This window comes from Vidua macroura, chromosome 2, assembly GCF_024509145.1.
Source record: "Vidua macroura isolate BioBank_ID:100142 chromosome 2, ASM2450914v1, whole genome shotgun sequence".
NCBI classification, from domain to species: Eukaryota; Metazoa; Chordata; class Aves; order Passeriformes; family Viduidae; genus Vidua; species Vidua macroura.
The window spans coordinates 26,555,219-26,570,083 of record NC_071572.1 but is presented as its reverse complement, the minus strand read 5'-3'; the positions used below and the strand labels follow the sequence as shown (position 1 = coordinate 26,570,083).

At 39.3% G+C, this 14,865-nt stretch overlaps 1 protein-coding gene across 1 annotated transcript in view; it reads left to right on the top strand.

The window, feature by feature from the left end:
• RASA3 (RAS p21 protein activator 3) overlaps positions 1–14,865 on the top strand; it is a 128,813-nt gene that overhangs the window by 83,503 nt on the left and 30,445 nt on the right. The window contains exons 6-7 of the mRNA XM_053971269.1: positions 10,808–10,888; positions 13,617–13,689. Of these exons, the coding sequence (XP_053827244.1) occupies positions 10,808–10,888; positions 13,617–13,689 (154 nt within the window). The remainder of the gene's footprint in view (positions 1–10,807; positions 10,889–13,616; positions 13,690–14,865) is intronic.

The following is a 14,865-nucleotide window of genomic DNA, read 5'->3' as shown; positions in this document are numbered from 1 at the left end:
TTCAATAGTTTTTCTGAGTTGTTTCAAGTTGAGTTTTTTTAAAGCATTAAAGATTCTACCTACCTCAGGTGTGCCACGGCATTCTCACTACAGAAGACTGTAGCCTATGTGAAGTGTTTGGAGGCACCTTTGATTGTTTTCTAGTTCCACAGGTAATTACTTCTTTGCTTTATAAATTACAACCTATTTTTGTATTACTTTCATTTAGAAAGGTGTATTTCTTACTACACCTGATTAAACTTTGTTACTACATCTAATTAAATATATGATGTGAAAATCTATGTGGAAGAGTATTCAAGAATTTATTTAGTAGAGAAATCATTATACTTGGATTGGGTAGGGATGAGAAGGAGCTGGCTGGGTTTACATTCTGTTGGTGCTACAGCTTTCATTAAACCATCTCATTCCCTTGTGTTCCCTTCCTGTGTGCATCCCCATCACCCAAAAGATGCTTCTCAGCTGATGCATTCTCTTGGCCCAAGAGTTCTGGGTTGTTGGGCCCTGTGGTTCAAATGTGTCATGGCATGTGATTTAGATGCTCTTTCCAGTCTACTGTGCTTCATGTTCTCCCAGTTGTTCCAGGTATTTGTCAGTTCAGGTCACTCACCAGCATGTCTAAATTTTTATTTAAAATACTACTGGCTGTGGCCAACCTGGGATATCTGTTTGCCATGACCATACTCAGCACTTGGAAGGAAACTCTTGCTCACCAGCTAGGTAGGAAAGCCCTAGGATGAGCTGCTTCTGTTTATCTCTTTTGCTTCTTGGAGTTGAATACCCCCACTCTCACACACCCACGCCTACCCACTCCCCACCAGCGTGCCTTATTTCCTTCTCTCTGTCATAAATTCTTTAAAGCTTCTGCTTTTAGCCTTTTCCTTATCTTTTACTTCACAATCAGATTTCTGCCAGTAGGTTCAAAAACAGGGTGATTTCTTGTTAACTTTTGCTCTTCTGTGTATCACACCCTCTTAGGGATGAGTGTCAATTATTCCCTATAGCGTCTTCATTTTGTCTTCCTTCTTGTCATATGGGTATCAAACATCTAATGGGTGTAGATGCTTCTGGCCTCCACTGGCTGGTGGAGGGGAGAAGTTAGGACATGTTCCTGCAGCTTCTTTTGTTTGCTTACATGCTCATGTATGTACACAGTGACATGCAAGTGCTGCCTGAGAGATTGTGCTGTGTCCTGCAGCTCCTTCGTGGGAGCAGGTTAAACTTGGACAGGTCTCAAGTCAGAAATCACTGCAGTTTTCTTTCCCATACAGAACACTGAGACGAATATACCTTTCCAAGCAAATAAAAATGACATGGGAGATTTTCGTGTCACGGTCTGGCTTCACTGTTTAGCCATAACAGCCTTTCTGCTCTCACTCCCGTGGTGCCTTTTGGTTTTCTTTCTTGTCTTATCAGCCTGTACAGACAGGATCTCATTGCTTCCATTTAGGATTGCCACAGTCAGCTCAGCTAAAGCTGCTGGCTGGACTCTAATCATTTGCTGTGTATTGTAATTATTGCTGTTTTGTTCTTCACTCCTTTTCCATTTCTTACCATGCTGCATTAACATGAGTGCTTCTGCAACTGCCTTGATATGTTGACCCATTCCTTGGTTTCCTGCCATACTACATGAAATTCTAATTTCTGCACTTGGCCCCTGCAAGAATCAATATAGTACCATCATTAAGCACATTTATCCTTTCCTGATTGTACCTCCTCTTTTGTTTTGCCATCCCATTACAATTTTTGTATGCTTGCTTTGCTTTAACTTGTATTTACATCTTTTGTCTTCTCTGAATATCAGCATGTACTAGAAATAACTTCTGCTTGCTTAGCCTTTCTCTTTTCTCTCCTGTTGTTAAGTTCTTGTTCCCTGTTAATAGCTGGGGTTGCCAGTCCGAGACCAAGGCAGAAGGAAATGATGATGTCAGTGCCAGGAATAGTCTCTAAATCAGTGTAGAGCAAAATTTTATTGAGCTTGTGTCTCTGCTTAAAGCCTCAGGGCACTGTCATAGAGAATAATTTAACCATTTTTTAATATTGACATAACTGAAGAATTTTCTGAAGAGGCTTTTAGGAAGCTTGCAACTCTACTGTAATTGGCTCATAAACTGACTTTACTAATGGATTAACTCCTTGTTCTGTGAGAAGAGGATGGCTGGCACCCACTTTTTAGTCTGCTCTCTTCAGTACAGAGTACAGATGGTACTCTGTAAATGTGTGCTTTTAAAGGTCTTTCTAGAGTGGGTATTGGAAAGCAAATGGGATAGTTTGAGCTGTAGTATGGAGGACAGTTCCCATATTAATAGCAGGAAAAATGTCTGGTTTTAAACTTCTAAGAAATATAGATGTTTAATGACATAAGAAGTTTGCAGTTTATTTGAAGTAAGACTGGTTTTAGGGATGCATGTGTGTTGACAGTATTTCTTCCTTGTATTTAACGAAGTAGGGTTTTTCGCATTGGATGTAGTTTTATTGTAATATCTGTAATAGGATTTGGTAGAATGGGGAAGTAGGGGCTGTGCTCATTAGCTTTCACTTGCTTTCTATATGTTATTTGTTGGCTTTGTATGAATATTTGTCCCTGTTTCGCTATAAAATATCTTCAGTAAAATACCTGGGAAAGAAATTTTTGCTTGAACTAAGACACTAACAGTCAATTTCTTTTCCTTTACTCTCTCAGAAGGAAATCACTATTGCGAGTCTTGTGTTAACAAGAGTTTTGTGTGTGTGTGACAGAAATTTTGTGCGTACAGAGCTTTAATTTAAGACCAAAAGCTAATGTGCATGCTGCAGGAAGCTGCAAAAATAGTTGTAGGTCAGCTTGGGAAGGAATCTGTTCAGGGTAGTGTGGGTTTAAGAACATGTTTAAATTTGTTGGACTAAGATGATTTTCAGCTGAACTGGAAATGGGGAAGAAAAAGTAGTGCTTGCATGGGATTGCAGCTATAATCTCAGTTTCAAGGTTTCTATTGTGCTTTTGTCATAGAGGCTTTGGGGAGTATTCTAAAGGGGAAAAAACCAAAATAGTTGCCTGCACAGCCTACTCCTCTGATGACCTTAAGGTCGATCAAAATGGGAGTAGTTTTGAGTGTATGAATATATTTTATCTATAAATGTTTCAGAGTCAGTGCCTCAAATACTGTAAAAGTCTTTATTTTAAGGGAATACACATTGCTGGTCCAGGTGAAGTGCCATTTGTTTGAATGGGGCAGGATTTAATTTAGTGCCACAGACCTTTGTGGCAGAATGAATTGCCACATGAAAGGAAAAGTAGCTCCAGTTAACTGTTAATCCTCTCAAATGTTAAGGAGATGGCAAGTGTTTATTTTTGCTTTATAAGACAGAACTTGTTTGTTCACCAAAATAAACTCAAAAGCAGGGAGGGTATTATCCAGATAAGATAGGGTACTGCTGGAGTTCCTCAAGGAGAATAGTTTTCCTGGAGGGGCAGTGAGAGTAGTGAGAGGCTAAACTGGAGACCAGCAGCATGGATGAGGACTGGATAAAGACTCTGGTTTCAATTTTCCTGGAGAGATAAAATAATATGATGGGAAAATGTCTTGGAAAATCATGACGATAAAGCAAGTATTGATGTATTTTGTTCATTATGGCTTTATCTGCTTAGACATTGTTCCATCCTTTCTTCTCCCTGGTTCATTCTACCATGGTGGCATGGTCAGTGGTCACCAGACACTACACAGTGCTGCAACATTTTGTGTCTGTGCAAGACATAACTTGAAGGTGAACCAAGGCACATCACTGCAGGCAATTCCCAGGATGTGAGAACTGCTGTCAGAGGAAACTGGTCTGTCCCCAGTACAAAACAACATTCAGGTGAGAAGAATAGTAGGAAATCTTGTTTTGGTACAAATAGATCACTTCCAAAAGTCAAGAAATAGGGACTTTTGAAATAATCTTTTACTGGAGTTCACTTACTGGGAATGGGCATGATCCTTTGGTTTCAGATGGTCATCCAGAGGACAAGGACTTGATTCAATATGTGTATTCCATATACTTAGCCTCCTTATTCCCTGGGGACAGGGGCAAGTTAAAGTCAGAATATGGATTGGTAAAGAAGTTTTAAGAGGGATGGGACATAATAATTTAGTGTTTTTGATGATGAAGGCAAAGAGGATTTAAAACCAGGATTGAGCAAACTGTAAGAATTTTTGTCTTATTCCAGAAGAAACTGGCCACTTCGTCAGCCTCTTGACAACAAAGGGTTGTGTGTGTATGTTAAATGCTCAGTGGGCATCCAGTAGATTACTTTGTGGAAGTGAAGGGGAAGTGCAAGGCTTGTCTCAAGGTGCACAAACAGATGTAGCATTTGGTCAGACTCAGCCCAGGATGCTGACTCTGAGTCTGTCTAGGAGATGAAGAATTATAAGAGCAGTCATACAGTGACACACTCTCCTGGCCTCTGAAAATTTATGATTCAGGGAATTTCTGAGCTAGACATGGCACCTTTCTGCTTATTAGTTGTGAATGTACTTTGTCCGAAACATTCAGACAAAGCTCCTCTGAAACCTGTGAATATAACTGGTTTAGTAAAGCTGTAATAAAGGGAATAAGGAGGAGGCCTGGTAATAATTCCTGCTTGCAGTGGAAGGTGTAAGTCAGTTCACTGGTCTGAGAGCAGCTGCCATGTGCCCACCTAGATGTGAGGTTGGCCAAGGTGTACATGAAAGTATATCATGCAGCATTACAGCAAAGTTCCTCCTAAACTACTGGGAATGAGAATGCAAAGGGAATGTGGTGCAAAGCTGCACCAAAATAAAAGAGCATTCAGGAATGAACTGAACATTGCAAGAAAGGGACACCACCTCTATGCTGTTAGACTAGGCAAAAAGACTGGACTGCTCTATTATGAAATTACAGAGTAATAGCCTTATTTTATGTGCCATGAGAAGCCCAGTCACAAGGAGAGACCATTTAGAGGCGTTCTGTTACCCCTGCAAGACAAAGTACTTAGGAGATGTTACAAGATGACTCTAGTGAGTAGAAAAGAAAAATTGGGAAGGGGAAAGAAAAAAAGAGAGCGAGAGATCTAGAGAGACTTAAGAAGCTAAGTCATATACCCAGCACTGGGAAATGTACTTTACCAAACAAGTACTCAGCATAAGCCAAAGATGCATTGTTTTGATGACAGTTCTGACAAATCTACCACAAGTTTGCTTTTAAGTTGGTACTTGTCTGGTCAGGCTTACCTCACAAAGTACTGAGTGTTCAAGTAATCCTTAGATCACTAGAGCAAGAAGGGAGGAAGTCTCTTGTCTTTAAAATGATGCAGAGCAGAATGTGAGTATGGCCAGAAAAAAATGCATATGAGATGGAATGGAGTCTCAAGATAAAGAAATAAAGAGAGGTGGAACAAGTGAAGGCTGGAAATAGAGGAATGGTAAGATAGCTAAGGAAGCTTGCTAAGTATCTATATTGATATCAGAAACCAAGCAATTACAATATGTGGTACAGCGATAGAAAGCAATTCTATTGTAAAAATGATGTATTTATTTTTCTCTTGAGGAATCACAGTGAGAAAACAGTCTGATTTGAGAAGGAGAATGGGAATGGTGTGCTGGTCCCTACCCTAAGCTGAAAGTGAGGAAACAACTGTGCCTGACTTGGTAGACTGGAGGTGATTTATTCTGGAAAAACTCTAAATACACATACAAGTTTTAAGAGCAGCTGTGTCCCTTCCGTTTTTTTGTTTTTTTTTTTTTTTTTTTTTTTTTTTTTTTGTTTTTTTTTTTTTTTTTGGTTTTTTTTTTTTTTTTTTTGTTGTTGTTTTTTGTTTGTTTGGTTTTTTGGTTGGTTTTTGGTTTTTTTGGGGGGGGGTTTTGGTTTTTTTGGGTTTTTTGGTTTGTTTTTTTTTTTTTTGTTGGTTTGTTTTTTTTTTTGTTTGTTTTTTTTTTTTTGTTGGTTTTTTTTTTTTGGTTTTTTGTCTGTTTTTGTCTTGGTTGTCCGTTCTGACACACGAGGAGACTGATGACACATGTGCATCTTGAACTAATAACAAGGCCTGTAATTTCGAAACAATTTTTGGAGTTCCAGGGAAGGAGCATGGAATGCCTGTGGGCTTGGATCATTGTGATGTTGCTCACCTGTGTTAAGCCTGATTTTGAGTATGTTTGTGTAGGGGCTGTGTCAGAGATTACAGTCTACAGCGTTGAGTTGGCAACCCAGAGGCAGAGGAAATGCCTGTACTGTCAGATATGAGCTACTTAGTCTTTGTTGAAAAATCTATTTTTTTCAAGACCTTCTGCTCCTGCCACCCTCTCAGCTTCTGTAGACACAAGGGCATGCTTATGATATGTTTAGGTTTTTGAGGTTTTCTCTTACCGACTGGGAATTTTCCATAGCTTATTTACTCTTCTGAAGGTTTGGTCATGAACCACATTGAAAACTGAACTGCTTTGTTTCTTGAAACCTATTAATTTTATAAACCACAAGCAAAATGCAGTGAGGCAGCTGCATTGAGAGTTTTCTCATATGACCCAGCACTAACCTTAGCTTTGCCCAGCCAGGCAAGCTGTGAGGGGTGGCTCATTCTGCCCCAGCTGGGCTCCAGACAGCTAATGGTGAGAAATTACCAGTTGGGTAGACAAGATTCTGGCAGCCACCAGACATTTTTTTTTTTCTCTGGGGTCTGATGAGTTGACTTGTAATTCTTGAATAATCTTGATGGTCAGGGTTTTGGTTTTGTTTTTTTTTTTTTTTTCATTATTCTAGTACATGTAAGTTAAGTTAATTCTGCAGATGACCAGAGCAAGGGCATTTTATTTTTACTGGCTTTGTTCATTGCTTCCCACTATGACCCTCTTTCCCAAGATCATACCTTTATTACACATTTTTTTTCTTTTTCATCTAATCCAGATATGAACTGTCAGTCTAAATAATGTGATGGCCTTGTGGCATAATTGAGATTGAGTAGCTGACATTTTGTTCTACCTCTTTCCCTGCTTGCCAAGTAAAGCCAGTGTTTTGGTACCAGGCTGGGAGAGACGAGTGTTAAATGTCTTATCAACTTTCCCATGATTGAAGAAAATGACTGTCACAAAAGCAGCCCTAACATTGCAGTGTCCTGTAGCTAAGGAGAGTATCCTAACATGAGTCAAACAGACCTGTACATTGTTGAATTTCATTGTTTCTCCTCATAATGCTTTATAAGAGACACGAACCAGAATAAACATCTCTCCAAACATTGCTTTCCTTCTTCAGAATCCTAAGTCTCCAGTCTTTTGCCTGATTTCTTCAACATTCTTAAACAATAACTGCTTTTAAATTACCTGAAAGGCTTGTGATACAGTCTGTTGGTGCCTGCTTCCTGTTTTCCCACATTTTGTTTCTTTCAAGGTTGTTTTTGCTTTTCTTATTCCAGAAGCACACAAAGAAGCATCTTACTCTTAAGTCATCATGACTGCACAAGAACATCTGTATTTTCTTTTATTCTTTTTTTCCTTTTGTCTTTGCTTTTTTCCCCCAGAGAACAGAATAACTACCCTACTGTGTAAAATGCCCCTCTAGTACTAGCCTAGTACTGATGCTCTCTGGTGAGTGATACTTCAAGAGGTATGATTGCTCCAGTGTTGTACCCTTCCTGATCACCAATTTGGGATTTCCTGAGCTGAAGGAGGCTTCTGGACCATTAAGCTTTAATAGCTGCCTACAAACTATACTCCATGAGTTTCTGTAGTGCTGATTTTAATCCATGTATTCTTTCAGCCTCCTCGACACCGCATGGCATTAAGTTTTGCAATTTCATTGTGTAGAAAAAGTACTTCCTTGTGTTTATTTTTAAACCTTCTGTCGGGTAATTTCATTGTGTGCCCCATAATTCTTATTTTGTGAGGAAATGTTCTTCACACCATTCATGATTTTGTAAGCTGTTTGCGGATGGATAACTTCTGTTTTCTGAGCTGGAGAGTATAGACCTGGGAGAGCTGTGAGTGGTTGGAAGCCATCTGTTGTTCTTGTCCATGTGTTCTGGAGAGCACACACAATTCAAATTATAGGTGCCCAGTGATGTAGATTGCTCTGTTCTCTCCAACCAGCTGGTGATACTGCTTGCCTTTTTAACCATTGCTGATGATGAATGTGATAACACAGGGCTACCCACAAGAAAAACCTTCAGTTCTTCTATATGGCAATATTAGAATAGATCCTGTCATTGTACATGTGTACAGTTAGGATATATGTATTTTTTGTTTGGATGCGTTCACACTTATCATCATTCAAATTAATCTGTGATTTTTTAATTTTCTGTTTTGTTTGTGTAGTGATTTGCAAACTCTGTATGTCCTCAAGTGTAGATTATGCTCTCTCTAGGATCACTTTCTATTTTCTGCGTACTCTGGAAAGAACTGCTTTTACTAAAACAGGAGTCATAGTCTCTCTGGCCACATGCTCTGACTGTTTAAATTTCACATAGTTCTTCTCTTATGGATGAGAGCTTGCTTGGAATCCATTCATCAGCAGCAGAAAATTGGCTGACTGCTATAAAGCCATTGAGTTACTATTTCATTTTAAGAAAACTTCCAGACTGCTTTAAGAAAGCACTGGAACACAGGAGTTTGGTTTGACACTGACACTTGGTGTACAGTTGTACTGCTGAATAGGAATGTGTTCAAGCCATATCTGCCATCCTAAAAGAATTACCAGCAGTCCTGCTCTAGCTCACTGGCCAAGTGTTTCTGCTGTGAATGTGGTCCTACCTAGTGTAAAGACTACTGGAAGGAAAATAGCTTGTCCTTTACTTGTAAGAAAATCAAGCTGGACCTGCCTCTCCATAAGAACTTTCCACTGGTACTTACTGGTTTTTCCTCCTGCACTGACAGATACTCTGTCAGAAGGCTGCAGTGTAAAGTTCCCCATAATGTTCTTTCTGTTCACATCTGCCCCTTTAAAATTTAAAAAGTGGCATCTCCATTACAATTTGGAGTATTTGTATTATTACATTTGCAAAAAAAAACCTATTCTACACTTTCTCTGTGAGGTAAGCTAGTTGAATTTGGAGTAGTATTTGATTGCTTGAAAACAGGTATCTGGTCTATTTATAAGGCCTCTGAGTGATGTGGAGCTGTCAAATTTATGTGTTTCATGGGTACCTTCTGCCTCTGTGGAGCAGCATCAAGAGATGGTGGAAGAAACAAAGTCATCTCAAATGTCACTGTATGCATGGCATTGAGGCAACCAAATCATGTGTTTTGTGTGTTGCTTGATGCTGAGGGTTCCTGAAGCTTACACCATGTATTTCCAGCTGGTGCTGAGATAGAATTTGTGGCTTGAATTTCACTGTTTGTGTCGTAGCACTCTGCAATATCAGATATGTGCTTAAACTAGGTGCCTTCGGAGGCTTCTATATTCTGTCTCTGTAGATGGTAAACTCGTAGTGAAATAATAGAAGTCCAGAGATAAAAGCAGCACATGTCCTGTGCAATTTCAGCTACCCATGTGTGCCTCTTAGTATGATTTTTAGTCTTCTAATTGTGGTGCTGTGTCAACATATCTAGGTTGTACCTTCTCTGGTACAAAAATGATTGCTGTATTGATACAGAATATTACTTTTTTTCCTCCCTTTATGGAGAGTAAGTAATAATAGACCTGCAGCTAAACTTATTTGAAGTCTACACTATATGTTACCAAATAACTTGCCTTGTGGATGAAATTGTGGAGCACTATCTGTTACTGAATTTTTCTCTATTGCTCATCTTTATATTCTTTTGCATTGACATTGCCATCACTGAAAACAGTAAAAATGGCTAAAATGGCTATTACTTTGCATGTGATGTTATAGCACCCAGAATTTTGCATGATATTTCACATTGCAATGATAGTACTACTTACTTGCCCAGAGAGCAAGTGAGTAGTACTTGCTACATGAGTTTGTCATGGTTTGTCTTCGCTGAAACTTTGCGGTTAAAATTGTGCAAATACTTTATTAGCCCAGCAGGTTACCTGTTGGAAGCAGAACTTGTTGCTGGAGGGAGAGTTCTGGAAACTGGCTTATCTGTCTTTGTTTCGAGCTGGTGCTGCATTCCTCAGTAGGTTTTAACTTCTGAAACGTGCAGCATTTTTTTTTTTTTTTTCAATTTTTGGAGGTAGTTGGTTTTTTTTGTTGGGTTTTTTCTTCTTTTTTTCTCTCCCAAAGAGATGTTGAAATGAGAGTGCGGAAGTGCAGCTTTCCCACCATTGTGTGCAGCAAACCCCAATTTGTTCCATTTTTTTCCCTCCAATGTCTTTGTTACTACTTGAGTACAGAGCTGCTGAACATGGAGAAGGATGGCTGTGTCATATGTCTTGGTCTGTAATTAACACAACTTTATAAATAAGCCCATGCCAAGTTTTGCAAAAGCACTGAGGTCTTCAAGAATGCTATTCTGAGAAATTACTGAACTGCTTCTGGGATCTGTCTGTGTGGGGTTTTTCTTACATTTCTCTTACAGAATAAATTCTGGTTATGTATTTTAGTGAATAAGTTGTCACAGAATTTTAAAGTGCTGACAGCTCCCATCTTGACAGCAGACTCCTACTTCATGAACCTTAAATTTCTGTGCTTGCATAATAGAAATCCTTTGAGTTAAGGTTTCTCAGTAATTTAACAGTATTTTGACCCTTATTAATGTTAGTATTTAAGAACAAAATGTGTTGTCAAGTTCAAGTATAAATTAAATGTTTCTGCTTAGTGACATTTCAGTTCCCTAGTGAAAAGTATTGCGAAAAAAACCCTATGAAATGGCTTCACTTATATTTTCACTCCAGCTTCTTTCCATTTAATTAATTTATTTGTCTTCATTTTCTTCTTTTCTAGAGTTTTGGAGTGCCAAGGGCTGCCCATTGTGAACGGGCAATGTGATCCCTACGCCACCGTTACCTTAGCAGGACCCTCCAGGCAAGTATTGCACATTCAAGAGCTTCCATTTTATAAGGATGGTTTCTGTTTCCTTTGTCTATTAGAAATTCACTTTCTCCAGTGGACAGCTGGGAGTATTTAGACACTGCTAAAATATGTTAAATGTTGAGGTGGGTGTGTGTATGAGCTGCTGAATTATGCTAGAGTAAGTAATTTGAGACTCGTTTCAGTTTTGATTTATGTAAAGATCTGAATAATCTCTGAATAATTTGAATATCCTAGAGTATATAATTTGTGGTTAGTCTTAATTTATGCATCTTCTCACCTCACAGTTGGAGGCCAGTTTTTGAGCAAATTCATTGCCTAATTTTGGGCAGGGTGGAAGAGAAATGTGAATACATCGACATCTTGCCGAGTATGCATGTTTGCATGTGAATATTTAGTGTGTCTTCACTTTAAAGGTGTGACAAATTAATGTGTGTGTCAAAAACCCTCAATGGCTTAGTCCTGTAATTTGACATATGCAGACATAATATCATAGATAAAATTTGGAATGAGGTTTTAGTGTTGAGATTCTGCATAATACTCTAAAGTTTAAATTTGGGATTCAATTTTCCCATCTGTTGTAAAAATTTCCTGTGCTGTTGGATGTCACTGTTTTTTTTTCTCCTTATCTAGTCATCTTTTATGTCTGTGTCATTTTAGAAACAAAACAGCTCTGCTGTGACCTCAAAGAATCAGATTTGGTAGCATGGATTATTAATTGTTTTACAACAATTTATTGAAAATACTATAAATAATAAGCATTTTTGACAAATATTTACCTTGCATGCAGAGGAGTCTTTGAGCCTCTCTGTATTCTGCTTCTTTGTCTTTATTGTATTGTGCTTTATCTCTATTAATGGACTGGTATATTTGACTTGTACACTTCATTTTAACGCTGTAACTTGTTTCAAATGACTGGCTGGGTGGCTATTATTGAAACTGTAAGGAGATTGACTAACTCTTGAATGTCTGAATTTGCCTTTGTCTGCTTCCCTATGCCCCCCAGTCTGGATAATGTATGACTATTGATAATGTACTCCCTTCTGAATAAGGAGCAGAATATGTACTTCCTTCAGAATAAGAAATAGGATAAGCCTTATCCTATTCCTATCTGGGTTTTGGTGAGGGGAGAGAGCTTCCTTCCTATCTCCAGCAAGCAGCATGCAGCTTATTCCCATTCACTGCTTTGTAATTGCTCAATAATTGTGCTGCCTTAATCACCTCCCGTTCTACATCCTGCTTCCCAGTCCCCTCCCAGATGGGTTTATCAGTAAAGAGGCTGATTGGCAAGTGTGACTGATGAGATGGGGTTGGCAATCTGTCCTGTGTCCTGGAGGAGATTAGTGTCTCTTATCTCTCAGCTTCTCCTAGGAATAGTGGGATATTCTTAATCTGTACATCATTCTCCTCTCTGGATTTCCCAGTGCCTCTCATTTTAGAGTAGGAAAGCTGCTTTATTCAGCTGCAATTATGCAATGACAAGTATAAAAAATTCAACAAACATGCCGCTGTTTATTGTGTGATTTGTACTTAGAGTCATCAGACTTCCTGACAGAAACTCTTTCTGTGCCTGATGGAAAAACATTGTATATTGGTGGACAGGCCCATTTAAACTCACACGGGAAGTCTGGAGCAGCACTGGGAATTAGATCCAGCTTCCCTTGACCTCTGTGAAATACACAGAGTTGTCCAGTGAATATAAGCAGTTACAAGCAATCTAAGCAGCTTTGGTGCATGAGAAATGAACGATAGATTCTGGGATGAAATGATTAGTAGGTCAGTTTTCCACATGGCTGATGTGCCTCTCCATCTGCATCTGTTTTATCTATGCCTGCAGAGCTGTAGGGTAAGATTGGTGACAGAGGACAGCATACAGCTTTTCTCTTGTAGGTAGTGAGAACAAATCAAGCATTTGGAAGCCATCAAACAGCTGTTGGCTGGCCTGTGAGAAATGCATTGGCTGGCTTGAACCCAGCAGTCGATGTCTTGTTTTCTCAGAAGCAGGCACAGGCAGATGGCACGGCCCATAGGGGATGAATGGGCAGTGCAGAGCTTGGTCAGGCCTGCTGAGTGGTTGGGAGGAGGTCTGCCACATCTTACACCTACGGGACAGTAGAAGTAGAGACTTCTGCTCAGCACTGGTCATAATAATTCACCACTGTATTAACTAAGTGCTGCTGGTGCTGCAGGGAAAGGGATGCTTGTACAGTAATAAAAACAGTCTTATTGAAGAAACCACTCTGGATTTTTTGATTGTCACTGAAAAGCAGTGATTGATTTTTCAGACCAGAATTACAAAATATCACAGAAATAGCTATGCTAGTCTTTGTCTCCTGTGTTTTTAGAGTATGAGGAATTTCTGAGTCACATCAAGACTGAGACCATCCTCCAAATGTTGCTGCTCAGAGCCCAATTCTTGCCAGTTTGTACAGATAAAAGACTCTACTATGTCAAGCAAGTGATAGAATAAGGGTTCAAAGAATTGTGTTTAAAATAGGATAACAAAATGTGATTACTGCCACTTTAGAGAACTAGGAATGCATTGAATCTCTCTTCAGCGTGTGCAAGTGTCTGTGCCTTGCTGTGCTGGAGCCACATGGCATTCCAGTTTTATCAGATAAATCAAGTGGATGCCTATTTCCTCCTCAGTGGCTCTGTTCTAGGATCACACTTCTACGAATGTTGTTTCTTACCCTTTTTTGTTTTTGTTTCCTTAATTCAGATCAGAAGCCAAAAAGACTAAAGTTAAAAAGAAGACCAACAATCCACATTTTGATGAAGTGTTTTATTTTGAGGTTGGTATTTCAAAGGAGCGGGTGATAAGCTGAAATGCTATACTGTGGATAGCTGGCACGGCATCCTGCTCTGTGTTGTGCCAGCTGTCATCTTTGAAGACTGTTTCAAAGCATGGTGTGGGGGAAAGAAGTACCCGGGCTCAGACTGGCTGTCTGCTGAAGGAGCAGTATCCTGCTTTCACCTCAGGTGCTCTGTAGGAAAAGCTTCATGTTGGGCACTTCTGAGCAACAGGCTTTGCATTTAATCACAACTCACCCCACTAGAGTTTTGAAAAAAGCACATTTAAAAATGAGTTCAAAAATCCCGAACAAACCAAACATGCAGAGAAGTTATATTTTTTTCTTAGTCTGTGTTTTTATAGCTGCTCCACCCTGTCTTTCCCAGTCACTGGGAGGAAGGTTATCTCCTTAGGAATACTGAAAACTGTAGAGGAAAAATACACTTAAACTGGTTGTTCTGGCTGTCTACCAGTCTGCTGCAATACTAGTGCCTTTTCTCCAAGTGGGTAAAACCTCTATAGCTTTATTTAATACAGAGCATTTTCAACAAGTCCAGTTAAGATAAAGTATAACTTATGTGAAAGTCCTCATTTTGGTTCTTTCTGGCAAGAGTAGCTCTAATTGTGGTGTGTCCATACATATATGTGCATGTGTTTATAATTTAGATCTCTCTTGAAACTTTTCATTTTCTCTTCTAAAGTATGTGTATCATTCTCTTTTTCTCTTGGATATCATAGTCCTGGTCTATGCTTGACTGTTCTATTTCAGTAGATAGCTCAAGAAAGTATCTGTAATTATGAAGCTAGAGTAGCACAGTGCAGTTGGCATGGATTGAAAAGCCCTTTCTGCTCATATGGCTTGCATCATTCAGGTCACATTTGCATTAGAAATTCTTGCTGGCATAGGGATGGCACCTAGGGATGTGGTTTCTCATATCAGTTCTGGGCCACAGCCACATCAGGAAGGGAAGCTGGGGAGAGAGGAGCCATGCAAGAGCCGTTGCACTCTGCAGATCTTAAGTGCATGTGTCATTCTTGACATTGTTGTCTTCCCTCTCCTACAAACCACCGTCTTTGCCTAGAAGTCAGTAGTTGTACTGACTAATGTAAAGTCTGTCATACCAGCAGAAACATGCTCTTGTTGATGTCACGTGTTTGGATACAAGGAACAGATTTA